Source organism: Anolis carolinensis, unplaced genomic scaffold (genome assembly GCF_035594765.1).
Source record: "Anolis carolinensis isolate JA03-04 unplaced genomic scaffold, rAnoCar3.1.pri scaffold_7, whole genome shotgun sequence".
Taxonomy (NCBI): Eukaryota; Metazoa; Chordata; class Lepidosauria; order Squamata; family Dactyloidae; genus Anolis; species Anolis carolinensis.
Window position 1 is genome coordinate 39,500,836 of NW_026943818.1, and position 16,257 is coordinate 39,517,092.

The window sequence follows — 16,257 nt, forward strand, 5'->3', positions numbered from 1 at the left end:
GCTTTAATATCAATAATTGATACAGGAATGATAATAGCAGTATTCATAGCATTCATAATAATGAGTAGCATTGATATCAATAATAAATATAGGAGTAATAATACTCGCATTAATAGTAATAATAATAGGAATAATAGGGTAGCAGCATTAATATCAATAATTGATATAGGAATGATAACAGCAGTATTCATAGCAGTCATAATAATGATTATCATTGATATCAATAATAAATATAGGAATAATAATAATAGCGGAATTAATAGTCATAATAATAATAATAATAATAATAATAAATAGGATAGCAGCCTTGACAGCAGTTATAATAAGACATCTAATAATAATAATAGAAATCATATGATAGCAGCGATAAAATAATAATAGGAATAATATGACAGCAGCATTGATAGCAGTAATAATAATAATTGCTGATAATGATAGCATTATTATGGGAAATCAGTAATAATAATAAGAATAATAACAGCAGTATTAACAGCAGTCATAATCATAATAAAACTGCTAATAATAATAGAAATAGTACGATAGCTGCATTAACAGCAGTAATAATAATAATAATAACTGCTGATAATATTATTATTATGGAATATCAATAATAAATATAAGAATAATAACAGCAGTATTAACAGCAGTTATAATAAGACATCTAATAATAATAATAGAAATATGATTGCAGCGATAAAATAATTATAGGAATAATATGACAGCAGCATTAATAACAGTAATAGTAATAATAACTGCTGATAATAATATTAAGGAATATCAATAATAAATATAAGAATAGTAACATCAGTATTAATACCAATCATAATAATAAGACTGCTAATAATAATAACAGAAATATTGTAGCAATAAAAAAATTATAGGAATAATATGACAGCAGCATTGATAACAGTAATAATAATAATAACTGCTGATAATAATAACATTAGGGTACATTAATAATAAATATAAGAATAACAGCAGTATTACTAGCAGTCATAATAATAAGACTAGTAATAATAATAGAAATAATGATAGCAGCATTAATAGCAGTAATAATAACTGCTGATAATAATACTATGGAATATCAATAATATAGGAATAATAACAGTATAATAATAATAATATTAGAAATGATATGGCAGCAGCATTAGTAGCAGTAATAATAACTGCTGATAATAATATCAATAATAAATATAGGAATAATAACAGTATAATAATAATAATACAAATAATATGGCAGCAACATTAATACAAACAATAAATATAGGAATAACAATAATAGAAATATTAGGAATAATCATGGCCACCCACTGCTATTAATAGGGACATAAATCATAAACAACAACAAATGGCTCCTAATGGAGATCGGTTGGCCCCTCCCCCCTCTTTCCATAGAGTTCCCTGGGAGAGAAGGGTCTCGGGCTAGGCCCCAGGCCCGTGACACGCATCTTGGCCCGTGAACGTGTGGAGGGGCCTTTCCTGCGTGTAACACGGGGGCCTGGGGCTCCGTCACGCGAGGCCACGGGGCTTCCCGGCCCCAGCTGAGGAGAAAGGGACTCACCATGGCGCTCTCCGGCGTCGAAGAGCCAGGCTGAGGGGAACCGGAAGTGGCAGAGAGGAATCGGGGCACAGCGCCCCAAGCGGCCGAAAAGGAAATGCAAGGCTTTTCCCTAGCTAAAGACTCCGGCGCATGCGCAGATGTGAAACTGGAAGGAGGGACACAGCTTTCCCAGCGGCCGGAGTGGGAACTGCAAGGCTTTTCCCAATCGAAATAGACCCGGGCGCATGCGCGGATGCGAAACTAGCAGGAGGGACACAGCGCTACCAGCGGCCGATGTGGGAACTGCATGGCTTTTCCCTAGCTAAACAGACTCCGGCGCATGCGCAGATATGAAACTGGAAGGAAGGACACAGCGCTACCAGCGGCCGGTGTGGGAACTGAGACTCAGGCGCATGCGCAGATGTGAAACTGAGGGAGGGATACAGCGCTCCCAGCGGTCAAAGAGGGAATGGCAGGGCTATTCCCAAGCTAAACAGACTCCGGCGCATGCGCAGATGTGAAACTGGCAGGAGGGACACAGTGCTCTCAGCGGCCGATGTGGAAATTGCATAGCTTTTCCCAATCTAAAAAAAAACTCCAGCGCATGCGCAGATGTGAAACTGGAAGGAAGGACACAGCGCTACCAGCGGCCGGTGTGGGAACTGAGACTCAGGCGCATGCGCAGATGTGAAACTGAGGGAGGGACACAGCGCTCTCAGCGGCCAATGTGGGAACTGCATGGCTTTTCCCAAGCTAAACAGACTCCGGCGCATGCGCAGATGTGAAACTGGCAGGAAGGACACAGCGCTACCAGCGGCCGGTGTGGGAACTGAGACTCAGGCGCATGCGCAGATGTGAAACTGAGGGAGGGACACAGCGCTCTCAGCGGCCAATGTGGGAACTGCATGGCTTTTCCCAAGCTAAACAGACTCCGGCGCATGCGCAGATGTGAAACTGGCAGGAGGGACACAGCGCTCCCAGCGGCCAAAGCGGGAACGGCAGAGCTATTCCCATGCTAAACAGACTCCGGCGCATGCGCAGATGTGAAACTGGCAGGAGGGACACAGCGCTCCCAGCGGCCATAGCGGGAACGGCAGGGCTATTCCCATGCTAAACAGACTCCAGCGCATGCGCAGATGTGAAACTAGCAGGCGGGACACAGCGCTACCAGCCAAAGCGGGAACGGCAGGGCTATTCCCAAGCTAAAAAGACTCCAGCGCATGCGCAGATGTGAAACTGGCAGGCGAGACACAGCGCCCCGAGCGACCAAAGCGGGCACGGCAGGACTATTCCCAAGCGTACAGACCGGGACGCATGCGCAGATGTGAAAGTGGCAGGAGGGACACAGCGCTCCCAGAGGCTGAAGTGCGAACTGCAGTCCCTTTCCTAAACTAAACAGACCCCGGCGTGGAGAAAAAACTAGGATGAGCGCATGCGCAGATGTGAAACCGGCGGGAGGGACGTAGAGATAGAGATGGCCCACCGCGCATGCGCCCGGCTTGGTTTCCAGAGCGTGCGCGGGAAAGGCCCTCCTCTGCCTCTCGCCCCGCCCCTCCCGCGCATGCGCCCTGCCGCCCCGAATGGGAGTTGCGGGCAAGAGCGGCTGTGTCGTTGCCCGCGGTGCACTGTGGGAGCAGCTGAGGGCGCAAAATGGCGGACCTGGCCAACGAAGGTAGGCGGCGGCAAGGAGGAGGCGGAGGGCCCTGAGGGAGCGGGCCGGGCGCCCCGGGCCTGAGGGGGGAGCCAGGGCGCCCCGGGGCGTGTGAGGAGAGCCGGGCCCGCCTCAGCCCAGCAGGCCCGAGCCCTCTGACAGGGAGGCCGGAGTCACACCCTTGGCCACAGGCATGGGCCCGCTTGGGCCTTCCCTCCAGGGGTTTGGGACTACAACTCCCACAATTCCTAACAGCCGGCAGGCTGTTAGGAATTGTGGGAGTTGTAGTCCCAAACCCCTGGAGGGAAGGCCCAAGCGGGCCCATGCCTGCTTTAATATCAAATCCCAACAGGCTGAGGTACAATATATTATTATTATTATATTATGTTCCAAGTCTTATTCGATGCTTACACCATAGGTCTTTCGCACATAAAGTGTCGAAGGCTTTCATGGCCGGGATTGTGTGTTTTCCGAGCTGTCTGGCCATGTTCCAGAAGCATTCCCTCCTGACGTTTCGCCCACACATCTATGGCAGGCATCCTCAGAGGTTGTGAGGAATAGATCTCCATGTTCCAGAAGCATTCTCTCCTGACGTTTCGCCCACACATCTATGGCAGGCATCCTCAGAGGTTGTGAGGAATAGATCTCCATGTTCCAGAAGCATTCTCTCCTGACGTTTCGCCCACATCTATGGCAGGCATCCCCAGAGGGTATATGGAGAAACTAAGCAAGGAAGTAGAGTCTCACTTATCCAAGCCTCTGGATAATCCAAGCCGTTTTTGTACTCAATGTTTGCGATACATCGTGATATTTTGGTTCCAGAAGCATTCTCTCCTGATGTTTCGCCCACACATCTATGGCAGGCATCCTCAGAGGTTGTGAGGTATATGGAGAAACTAAGCAAGGAAGTAGAGTCTCACTTATCCAAGCCTCTGGATAATCCAAGCCGTTTTTGTAGTCAATGTTTTCGATACATCGTGATATTTTGGTTCCAGAAGCATTCTCTCCTGACGTTTCGCCCACACATCTATGGCAGGCATCCTCAGAGGTTGTGAGGTATATGGAGAAACTAAGCAAGGAAGTAGAGTCTCACTTATCCAAGCCTCTGGATAATCCAAGCCGTTTTTGTACTCAATGTTTTCGATACATCGTGATATTTTGGTTCCAGAAGCATTCTCTCCTGACGTTTCGCCCACACATCTATGGCAGGCATCCTCAGAGGGTGTGAGGTATATGGAGAAACTAAGCAAGGAAGGTTTATATACAGTAGAGTCTCACTTATCCAAGCCTCTGGATAATCCAAGCCGTTTTTGTACTCAATGTTTTCGATACATCGTGATATTTTGGTTCCAGAAGCATTCTCTCCTGACGTTTCGCCCACATCTATGGCAGGCATCCTCAGAGGGTGTGAGGGATGGAAAAACTAAGCAAGGAAGGTTTATATACAGTAGAGTCTCGCTTATCCAAGCCTCTGGATAATCCAAGCCGTTTTTGTAGTCAATGTTTTCAATGCATCGTGATATTTTGGTGCTAAATTCGTAAATACAATAATTACTGTATTATTATTATTATTATTATTAACAGCATTTCTATACTGCTTTTCTCACCCCTGGGGGGAACAAAGCAGTTTACAACATAATAAATCGTAAAATTCAATGCCTTACATATATATAAAATTATATCACATCTTTAAATAAAAAACATACAACTGTAGATTAAAACAATTAAAATTATAAAAACATCAAACATAGACATATGTATGAAACATATTACTGCAATTAACATAGATCCCTTATATTATTAGCATAGCACAATACTGGCATTAAATTACTATATTGTACTATATCAATATTTTGTAATATTATTTGTAATATTACATGTAATATATACAGTAGAGTCTCACTTATTCAAGCTAAACGGGCCAGCAGAACGTTGGATAAGCAAATATGTTGGATAACAAGGAGACATTAAGGAGAAGCCTATTAAACATCAAATTAGGTTATGATTTTACAAATTAAGCACCAAAAACATCATGTTATACAACAAATTTGACAGAAAAAGTAGTTCAATAGGCAGTAATGCTACGTAGTAATGACTGTATTTACGAATTTAGCAACAAAATATCACGATGTATTGAAAACATTGTCTACAAAAATGCGTTGGATGATCCAGAACGTTGGATAAACGAGTGTTGGATAAGTGAGACTCTACTGTATCTATCTGTGGAAAGTCCAGGGTGAGAGAAGAACTCTTTGTCAGTTGGAGGCCAGTGTGAATGTTGTAGTTAATCACCTTAATTAGCATTGAATAGCTTCATCTCCTGGCTTCTCCTGCCTGGGGGGCATCCTTTGTTCAGAGTCCTTAGCTGCCCTTGGTTCCCATGTCTGGAATTCATCTGTTTTCAGAGTGTTGCTTCTTATTTACTGTTCTGGTTTTTGAGTTTTTCGCCTGCTGTAGATGTGGGTGAAACGTCAGGAGAGAATGTTTCTAGAACATGGCCAGACAGCCCAGAAAACATACAACAACCCAGACAAATAAACACAGGAAAACCAGATTATTAAATACAATCTAAAACACACCATTAAAATCCACTAAAGTCTATTATTATTATTATTATTGACACAAAAACAGAGTACAACACAGCAAACGAGATATATCTGCTTGATGTCGTATCACAAAATCACAAGTCAAACACTTCCCAACTATAATCTCATTATTATTATTATTACTATTGTAGTATAATAGTATATTATTATTATTATTATTACACTATCTATGATTTTTGTTCCTGGGTTATAACTGGCATTATTTTGTAATTGGTTCTATCATAAAAGCATTGAAATGCAGCATATTATATTATATTGTTATAAACATTATTATTATATATTAGTAAGATATTGTTATTGTTGTTTATACCCTGCTTTTTTTCTTCATGGAGGAGACTCAAAGCAGCTATGTATCCATTATTAGTATTAGAATACATTCTCACTCATCCAACCTTCGCTTATCCAACATTCTGTATTATCCAACACAGTCTGCTTTTTGGTAGCCAATATTTTTGTAGTCAATGTTGTGATGTTTTGGTGCTAAATTAGTAAAAAATATACTATTTATTATTTGTTTGTTTATTTACTACATTTATATCCCGCCCTTCTCACCCCGAAGGGGACTCAGAGTGGCTTACAAATTAAATTTACATACAATATTATTATTATTATTATTATTATTATTATTATTATTATTATTATTATTACAGTAGAGTCTCACTTATCCAAGCCTCGCTTATCCAAGGTTCTGGATTATCCAAGCCATTTTTGTAGTCAATGTTTTCTATATATCGTGATATTTTGGTGCTAAATTCGTAAATACAGCAATTACAACATAACATTCCTGCGTATTGAACTACTTTTTCTGTCAAAGTTGTTGTATAACATGATGTTTTGGTGCTTAATTTGTAAAATCATAACCTAATTTGATGTTTAATAGGCTTCTCCTTAATCTCTCCTTATTATCCAAGATATTCGCTTATCCAAGCTTCTGCCCGCCGGTTTAGCTTGGATAAGTGAGAGACTACTGTATTATATTATTACTAGCTGTGCCCGGCCACGCGTTGCTGTGGCGAAGTCTGGTGTTCTGGGAAATAAAGTCTTGAGGAATTGGTGGTAGTTAAGGTCAAGGGTAAAGGTTTTCCCCGGACATTAAGTCCAGTCGTGTCTTACTCTGGAGGTTGGTGCTCATCTCCATTTCTAAGCCGAAGAGCCGGCGTTGTCCGTAGACTCCTCCAAGGTCATGTGGGATGACTACATGGAGCGGCGTTACCTTCCCGCCGGAGCAGTACCTATTGATGCACTCACATTTGCATGTTTTCGAACTTCTGGATTGGCAGAAGCTGGGGCTAACAGTGGGAGCTCTCTCCGCTCCCCCAATTCAAACCTGTGGCCTTTCGGTCCAGAAGTTCAGCAGCTCAGCGCTTTAACACGCTGCGGCATCAGGGGATATTATTTCCTAAAGGTTGTGAATATACAATATTTCTGATTGGTTTTTTTTGTTTGTTGTAGGCAAGTATGAATGCTGCAATTAGGAAAAATGATTAGGATGTAATGGCCTTGCAGCTTTAAAGCCTGGCTGTTTCCTCCCTGAGTGAATTTTTTGTTCGGAGGTGTTAGCTGGCCCTGATTGTTTCCTGTCTGGAATTCCCCTGTTTATTTACTGTCCTGGTTTTAGAGATTATATTGTTCTGCATTATTCTATCCCAGTAATTATTTCATATTAAAGAAGAATCTCACTTATCCAACATTCGCTTATACAATGTTCTGGATTATCCAACGCAGTCTGCCTTTTCATAATCAATGTTTTTGTAGTCAGTGTTTTAAATTCATTGTGATATTTTAGTGGTAAATTTGTAAATACAGTACAGTAGAGTCTCACTTATCCAACATAAACGGGCCGGCAGAACGTTGGATAAGCGAATATGTTGGATAATGAGGAATTAAGGATAACCCTATTAAACATCAAACTAAGTTATGATTTTACAAATTAAGCACCAAAACATCATGTTAGACAACAAATTTGGCAGAAAAAGTAGTTCAGTACACAGTAATGCTATATAGTAATTACTGTATTTATGAATTTAGCACCAAAATATCACGATATATTGAAAGCATTGACTACAAAAATGCGTTGGATAATCCAGAACATTGGATAAGCGAGTGTTGGATAAGTGAGACTCTACTGTAAATACTACATAGCATTACTGCACATGGAACTACTTTTTCTGTCAAATTTGTTGTATAATATGATGTTTTGGTGCTTAATTTGTATAACGATTACCTAATTTGATGTTTAATTGGCTTTTCCTGAATCCCTTCTTATTATCCAACATATTCACTTATCCTGCCGGCCTGTTTACGTTGGATAAGTGAGAGTCTACTGTATATTGATCATCTTATATTATCTGCTCAGAACTGGATTATATGAGGCCCCTTCTTCACAGCTGTATAAAATGCACACTGAAGTGGATTATCTGGCAGTGTGGAGTCAAGATAATCCAGTGCAAAGCAGATAATATAAGATTATAAATGGGTTATAGAGCTGTGTGGAAGGGCCTTGAGTCTACACTGCCATATAATCCAGTGCAAATTAGATAATCTGTGGAAGAAGTCTAAGTGAGGCCTAAATCTGCCTGTCCCCGAACTGAAACCTGGCTGTCCCTTGGTTGCTAGGCAACCAAGTGGGCAGAGATTAGCCCTCTAAACTGGCAGCAATTGGATAAAAACAATTATTTCTCTCCCTCTAATTAGGACTTTATTTTTCTTTTCTTTTTGTTGTATCAACCTTGAGGCGTGGATGATGGGTTGTGTGGTCAAATTTTGAGGTTGGGGGGCTTGTACTTTTGTTGTTTTGTGAATTGCCGTGATGCCATCACTCTTTTATATATATAGATGTTTTATTAGTATTATAATTGTATTATATTATTGGAGCCCCCGATGGCGCAGCGGGTTAAACTGCTGAGCTTCTGAACTTGCTGACTGAAAGGCTGGCGGTTAGAATCCGAGGGGTGGGGTGAGCTCCCACTGTTAGCCCAAGCTTCTGGCAACCTAGCCGTTCAAAAACATGCAAATGTGAGTAGATCAATAGGTACCACTCCAGCGAGAAGGTAACGGCGCTCTATGCAGTCCTGCCAGTGGCCACATGACCTTGGAGGTGTCTACGGACAACGCCGGCTCTTCAGCTTAATAATGGAGATGAGCACCAACCCCCTGGATTTAACGTCAGGGGAAACCGTTACCTTTATAAATAAATATAATATTAATATTAATAATATTATTATTTCCATTTAAAGGCCGGAGCCACATCATTCACACAATGTTATTATTTTGTCCATTTAAAAGTCCAAACCAAGTTCACATCACTCACACAAAATTATTATTATTATTTTATTATGACACAGCAAACAAGATAGATATGCTGGATTACGTATCACAAAATCACAAGTCGAACACTTCCCAAGTGTCTAGGACTGTGTGATGTATTATTATTATTATTATTATTATTATTATTATTATGATGACACAGCAAACAAGATAGATATGCTGGATTTCGTATCACAAAACCACAAGTCGAACACTTCCCAAGTGTCTAGGACTGTGTGATGTATTTTCGGATGATGCTGCAGATCCCAGCATGGTGGCCTTTTGCAGTTGGCAGATCGTGATTTTGTCAATGTCTATTGTTTCCAAATGCCGGCTGAGATCTTTTGGTGTGCCGATCACCACCGGGACCACCTGCACTGGTTTCTGCCAGAGTCTTTGAAGTTCAATCTTGAGGTCCTGATAGCGGTTGAGTTTTTCCTGTTGTTTTTCGTCAATGCGACTGTCACCTGGGATGGCGACATCAATGATCCAAACCTTGTTCTTTTCCACAACTGTGATGTCTGGTGTGTTGTGTTCCAGAACTTTATCAGTCTGGATTCAGAAGTCCCACAGTATATTCGCGTGCTCATTTTCCAAGACTTTTGCAGGTTTGTGATCTCACCAGTTCTTTACTGCTGGGAGGTGGGACTTGAGGCATAAGTTCCAATGAATCATTTGGGCCACATGGTTGTGCCTCTGTTTGTAGTCTGTCTGTGCGATTTTCTTACAGCAGCTGAGGAGATGATCCATGGTTTTGTCGGTTTCCTTGCATAGGTCATCAGCTGATTTTTCAATGTCATTATTATTATTATTATTATTATTATTATTATTATTATTATTATTATTATTATTAAAGAAAGACTGTTTTAGCTGTAGGGTATTTTTTCCAAAGTCCCGTAGATTAAGATGCAAACATAGTATGCCTTTGTCAGATGCAGTACTCATTTCCTTCTTTCTCCCCGATCTAGAGAAACCAGCCATCGCGCCGCCCGTCTTTGTGTTTCAGAAGGATAAAACCCAGAAGGTAAGGAAAGCCCTTGTGCGGATGGGGGGCAAACATTTCATGGCTCTTCCAAGTGTTTTGGACTCCGGCTCTCACAATCCCTGACCATTGGGGAAGCTGGCAAAGGCTTCAGGGAGTTCAAAGAGAATAATACTGCATTTATTTGAATACAACACTCACCCTTTTTTGGCTAAATGACCTCACAGGTGTGCATTAAATTCGTGACATATGAGTGTTAATAATTATCTATCTATCTATCTATTAACTAGCTGTGCCCGGCCACGCGTTGCTGTGGCATTGTCTGGTGGTGTTGGTGAGAAATTGTTGAGGTAGTGGTGGTATTGAATGTCTGTTGTATGGTTGTCTTTATGTTTAGTATGCACACTGAAGTGGATTATATGGCAGTGTGGAGTCAAAATAATCCAGTTCAAAGCAGATAATATAAGATTCTAAATGGGTTATATAGCTGTGTGGAAGGGCCTTGAGTCTACACTGCCATATAATCCAGTTAAAATCTGATAATCTGTGGAAGAGGCCTAAGTGAGGCCTAACTGTGCCTGTCCCCTGGGCTGAGTAGGTTGCTAGGAGACCAAGTGGGCGGAGCTTAGCCTTCAAACTGGCAGCAATTGGATAAAAACTATTATTCTTGGATTGGATAAAAACTATTACTCAAGTGTTTTATAATGACTGTAATTTTTAATGCCTTTTAAATTTGGGGTTGTTGTATGTCTTTCGGGCTGTGTGGCCATGTTCCAGAAGCATTCTCTCCTGACGTTTCGCCCACATCTATGGCACATCTATGGCCTCTGAGGATGCCTGCGTTGTATGACACAGCAAACAAGATAGATATGCTGGATTTCATATCACAAAATCACAAGTCGAACACTTCCCAAGTGTCTAGGACTGTGTGATGTATTTTCGGATGATGCGTGCAGATCCCAGTTGGGTGGCCTTTTGCAGTTGGCAGATCGTGATTTTGTCAATGTCTATTGTTTCCAAATGCCGGCTGAGATCTTTTGGCACGGCACCCAGTGTGCCCATCACCACCGGGACCACCTGCACTGGTTTCTGCCAGAGTCTTTGAAGTTCAATCTTGAGGTCCTATTATTATTATTCCTCTCCCTGTAATTAGGACTTTATTTTTCTTTTCTTTTTGTTGTATCAACCTAGAGCCGTGGATGGTGGGTTGTGTTGTCAAATTTCGAGGTTGGGGGTCCTGTAGTTTTGTTGTTTTGTCCGCTGCCCTGATGCCAACACCCTTTTATATATATAGATAATGGTAGGTACTTTGGGAATCTACGCTGAGCCTGGGAGAGGAATGGCTCTGCATTACATCTGATATGTGCCAATGGGTGTTAGCAATAATAATAATAATAATTAATAATAATAATAACACAAATGAAACTTCACAAAACAAACAGCGGTTCCATACAACACTAATTTGGAGGACCTCAAGATGGTAGTACATGCAATAATCACCCCAAGGTTGGACTTCTGCAATGTGGTACTTGACATTGGGCTCCCTTTGTACCAATTTTGGAGAATTCGGTTGGTTCAAAATTCGGCAGCCAGATTGGTTATAGGAACATCTAGGAATGAGCACATAACACCTATCCTAAAGCCACTCCACTGGCTGCCAATTAGTCTCTGGGCAACATACAAAGTGTTGGTTTTGACCTTTACAGCCCTACATGGTTTGAGTCCAGGCTACCTTGTGTCCTTTGTTTAATTTCTGGTTTTGTTTCCAACCCTCTTTATTCTTCTTCTTCTTATTATTATTATTATTATTAACATTGAAGCTGGGTGGCCATCTGTCAGGGGTGCTGTGCTTGTGCTTTCGGTGCACAAGGGCAGAAGGGTTGGACTAAATGGCCCAAAGGGTCTCTGCCAACCCTCTTTTTATTATTACTGTTGTTGTTATTGTTATTATTATTATTATTATTATTATTATTAACATTGAGGCTGGGAGGCCATCTGTCAGGGGTGCTTTGTTTGTGCTTTCAGTGCACAAAGGCAGAAGGGGATTGGACTCAATGGCCAAAGGGTCTCTGCCAACCCTCTTTTTATTATTGTTGTTGTTATTGTTATTATTATTATTAACATTGAGGCTGGGAGGCCATCTGTCAGGGGTGCTTTGTTTGTGCTTTCAGTGCACAAAGGCAGAAGGGGATTGGACTCAATGGCCAAAGGGTCTCTGCCAACCCTCTTTTTATTATTGTTGTTGTTATTGTTATTATTATTATTAACATTGAGGCTGGGTGGCCATCTGTCAGGGGTGCTGTGCTTGTGCTTTCGGTGCACAAAGGCAGAAGGGGATTGGACTCAATGGCCTAAAGGGTCTCTGCCAACCCTCTTTTTATTATTGTTGTTGTTATTGTTATTATTATTATTAACATTGAGGCTGGGTGGCCATCTGTCAGGGGTGCTGTGCTTGTGCTTTCGGTGCACAAAGGCAGAAGGGGATTGGACTCAATGGCCTAAAGGGTCTCTGCCAACCCTCTTTTTATTATTGTTGTTGTTATTGTTATTATTATTATTAACATTGAGGCTGGGTGGCCATCTGTCAGGGGTGCTGTGCTTGTGCTTTCGGTGCACAAAGGCAGAAGGGGATTGGACTCAATGGCCAAAGGGGTCTCTTCCAACCCTCTTTTTATTATTATTATTGTTGTTGTTGTTGTTATTAATTATTATTATTAATTATTATTGCTCGGTGGCCAACTATAGTACGGCCCTCCAACGGTCCAAAGGATTGTGAACTGGCCCCTTGTTTAAAAAGTTTGGGGACCCTTGTTCTAGTCCATCCAAGTGACTCCCAGATATTTTGTTGTGCTGCAATGCTCCAGTGGGATTCCTTCCCAGGTTTTCCTTAGAGCTCAAGATGCTTGGCTGTTCTTAAGGTGAAAAACACACATATGCGTTTTAGATGGATTAGGAATCAGCTGATTTTTCCCTGGAATAGGCAGTAAGAGCATCTCAAGCTTCTGTTCAACCCTTTCAAAGCTCCCTGCTTGGGCGGTGATGGCACGATCGTCAGCATAGATGAATTAGATGGATGAGGAATGAGCTGGTTTCTCCTGGAATAGGCAGTAAGACCACCTAGAGCTTCTGTTCAACCCTTTCAAAGCTCCCTGCATGTGCGGTGATGGCACGATCGTCAGCATAGATGAATTAGATGGATGAGGAATGAGCTGGTTTCTCCTGGAATAGGCAGTAAGACCACCTAGAGCTTCTGTTCAACCCTTTCAAAGCTCCCTGAATGTGCGGTGATGGCACGATCGTCAGCATAGATGAATTAGATGGATGAGGAATGAGCTGGTTTCTCCTGGAATAGGCAGTAAGACCACCTAGAGCTTCTGTTCAACCCTTTCAAAGCTCCCTGCATGTGCGGTGATGGCACGATCATCAGCATAGATGAATTAGATGGATGAGGAATGAGCTGGTTTCTCCTGGAATAGGCAGTAAGACCACCTAGAGCTTCTGTTCAACCCTTTCAAAGCTCCCTGCATGTGCGGTGATGGCACGATCATCAGCATAGATGAATTAGATGGATGAGGAATGAGCTGGTTTCTCCTGGAATAGGCAGTAAGACCACCTAGAGCTTCTGTTCAACCCTTTCAAAGCTCCCTGCATGTGCGGTGATGGCACGATCATCAGCATAGATGAATTAGATGGATGAGGAATGAGCTGGTTTCTCCTGGAATAGGCAGTAAGACCACCTAGAGCTTCTGTTCAACCCTTTCAAAGCTCCCTGCATGTGCGGTGATGGCACGATCATCAGCATAGATGAATTAGATGGATGAGGAATGAGCTGGTTTCTCCTGGAATAGGCAGTAAGACCACCTAGAGCTTCTGTTCAACCCTTTCAAAGCTCCCTGCATGTGCGTTGATGGCACGATCATCAGCATAGATGAATTAGATGGATGAGGAATGAGCTGGTTTCTCCTGGAATAGGCAGTAAGACCACCTAGAGCTTCTGTTCAACCCTTTCAAAGCTCCCTGCATGTGCGGTGATGGCACGATCGTCAGCATAGATGAATTAGATGGATGAGGAATGAGCTGGTTTCTCCTGGAATAGGCAGTAAGACCACCTAAAGCTTCTGTTCAACCCTTTCAAAGCTCCCTGCCTGTGCGGTGATGGCACGATCGTCAGCATAGATGAATTAGATGGATGAGGAATGAGCTGGTTTCTCCTGGAATAGGCAGTAAGACCACCTAAAGCTTCTGTTCAACCCTTTCATAGCTCCCTGCATGTGCGGTGATGGCACGATCGTCAGCATAGATGAATTAGATGGATGAGGAATGAGCTGGTTTCTCCTGGAATAGGCAGTAAGACCACCTAAAGCTTCTTTCAACCCTTTCAAAGCTCCCTGCATGTGCGGTGATGGCACGATCGTCAGCATAGATGAATTAGATGGATGAGGAATGAGCTGGTTTCTCCTGGAATAGGCAGTAAGACCACCTAGAGCTTCTGTTCAACCCTTTCAAAGCTCCCTGCTTGGGCGGTGATGGCACGATCATCAGCATAGATGAATTAGATGGATGAGGAATGAGCTGGTTTCTCCTGGAATAGGCAGTAAGACCACCTAGAGCTTCTGTTCAACCCTTTCAAAGCTCCCTGCTTGGGCGGTGATGGCACGATCATCAGCATAGGTGAATTAGATGGATGAGGAATGAGCTGGTTTCTCCTGGAATAGGCAGTAAGACCACCTAGAGCTTCTGTTCAACCCTTTCAAAGCTCCCTGCATGTGCGGTGATGGCACGATCGTCAGCATAGATGAATTAGATGGATGAGGAATGAGCTGGTTTCTCCTGGAATAGGCAGTAAGACCACCTAAAGCTTCTGTTCAACCCTTTCAAAGCTCCCTGCATGTGCGGTGATGGCACGATCGTCAGCATAGATGAATTAGATGGATGAGGAATGAGCTGGTTTCTCCTGGAATAGGCAGTAAGACCACCTAGAGCTTCTGTTCAACCCTTTCAAAGCTCCCTGCTTGGGCGGTGATGGCACGATCGTCAGCATAGATGAATTAGATGGATGAGGAATGAGCTGGTTTCTCCTGGAATAGGCAGTAAGACCACCTAGAGCTTCTGTTCAACCCTTTCAAAGCTCCCTGCTTGGGCGGTGATGGCACGATCATCAGCATAGATGAATTAGATGGATGAGGAATGAGCTGGTTTCTCCTGGAATAGGCAGTAAGACCACCTAGAGCTTCTGTTCAACCCTTTCAAAGCTCCGTGCTTGGGCGGTAATGGCACGATCATCAGCATAGATGAATTAGATGGATGAGGAATGAGCTGGTTTCTCCTGGAATAGGCAGTAAGACCACCTAGAGCTTCTGTTCAACTCTTTCAAAGCTCCCTGCATGTGCGGTGATGGCACGATCGTCAGCATAGATGAATTAGATGGATGAGGAATGAGCTGGTTTCCCCTGGAATAGGCAGTAAGACCACCTAGAGCTTCTGTTCAACCCTTTCAAAGCTCCCTGCTTGGGCGGTGATGGCACGATCGTCAGCATAGATGAATTAGATGGATGAGGAATGAGCTGGTTTCTCCTGGAATAGGCAGTAAGACCACCTAAAGCTTCTGTTCAACCCTTTCAAAGCTCCCTGCATGTGCGGTGATGGCACGATCGTCCGCATAGATGAATTAGATGGATGAGGAATGAGCTGGTTTCTCCTGGAATAGGCAGTAAGACCACCTAAAGCTTCTGTTCAACCCTTTCAAAGCTCCTTGCATGTGCGGTGATGGCACGATCGTCCGCATAGATGAATTAGATGGATGAGGAATGAGCTGGTTTCTCCTGGAATAGGCAGTAAGACCACCTAGAGCTTCTGCTCAACCCTTTCAAAGCTCCCTGCTTGGGCGGTGATGGCACGATCATCAGCATAGATGAATTAGATGGATGAGGAATGAGCTGGTTTCTCCTGGAATAGGCAGTAAGACCACCTAGAGCTTCTGCTCAACCCTTTCAAAGCTCCCTGCTTGGGCGGTGATGGCACGATCGTCAGCATAGATGAATTAGATGGATGAGGAATGAGCTGGTTTCTCCTGGAATAGGCAGTAAGACCACCTAAAGCTTCTGTTCAACCCTTTCAAAGCTCCCTGCATGTGCGGTGATGGCACGATCGTCCGCATAGATGAATTAGATGG

General features: G+C 42.8%; 2 protein-coding genes across 3 annotated transcripts in view; one reads left to right on the forward strand and one right to left on the reverse strand.

Moving 5' to 3' along the window:
* znf414 (zinc finger protein 414) overlaps positions 1–1,620 on the reverse strand; it is a 39,834-nt gene extending 38,214 nt beyond the window's left edge. The window contains exon 1 of the mRNA XM_062959770.1: positions 1,562–1,620. The gene's annotated coding sequence lies outside the window, so the exon portion shown is untranslated. The remainder of the gene's footprint in view (positions 1–1,561) is intronic.
* A 1,439-nt stretch (positions 1,621–3,059) lies between these two features.
* Positions 3,060–16,257, forward strand: part of ranbp3 (RAN binding protein 3) — a 56,288-nt gene continuing 43,090 nt past the window's right edge. The window contains exons 1-2 of one of the 2 annotated variants that reach the window (XM_062959765.1): positions 3,060–3,212; positions 10,072–10,127. In XM_062959765.1, the coding sequence (XP_062815835.1) occupies positions 3,191–3,212; positions 10,072–10,127 (78 nt within the window). In that variant the 5' untranslated portion in view covers positions 3,060–3,190. Of the gene's footprint in view, positions 3,213–9,560; positions 9,712–10,071; positions 10,128–16,257 lie in introns of those variants that run through there. The other variant, XM_062959764.1, reaches the window with a different exon arrangement.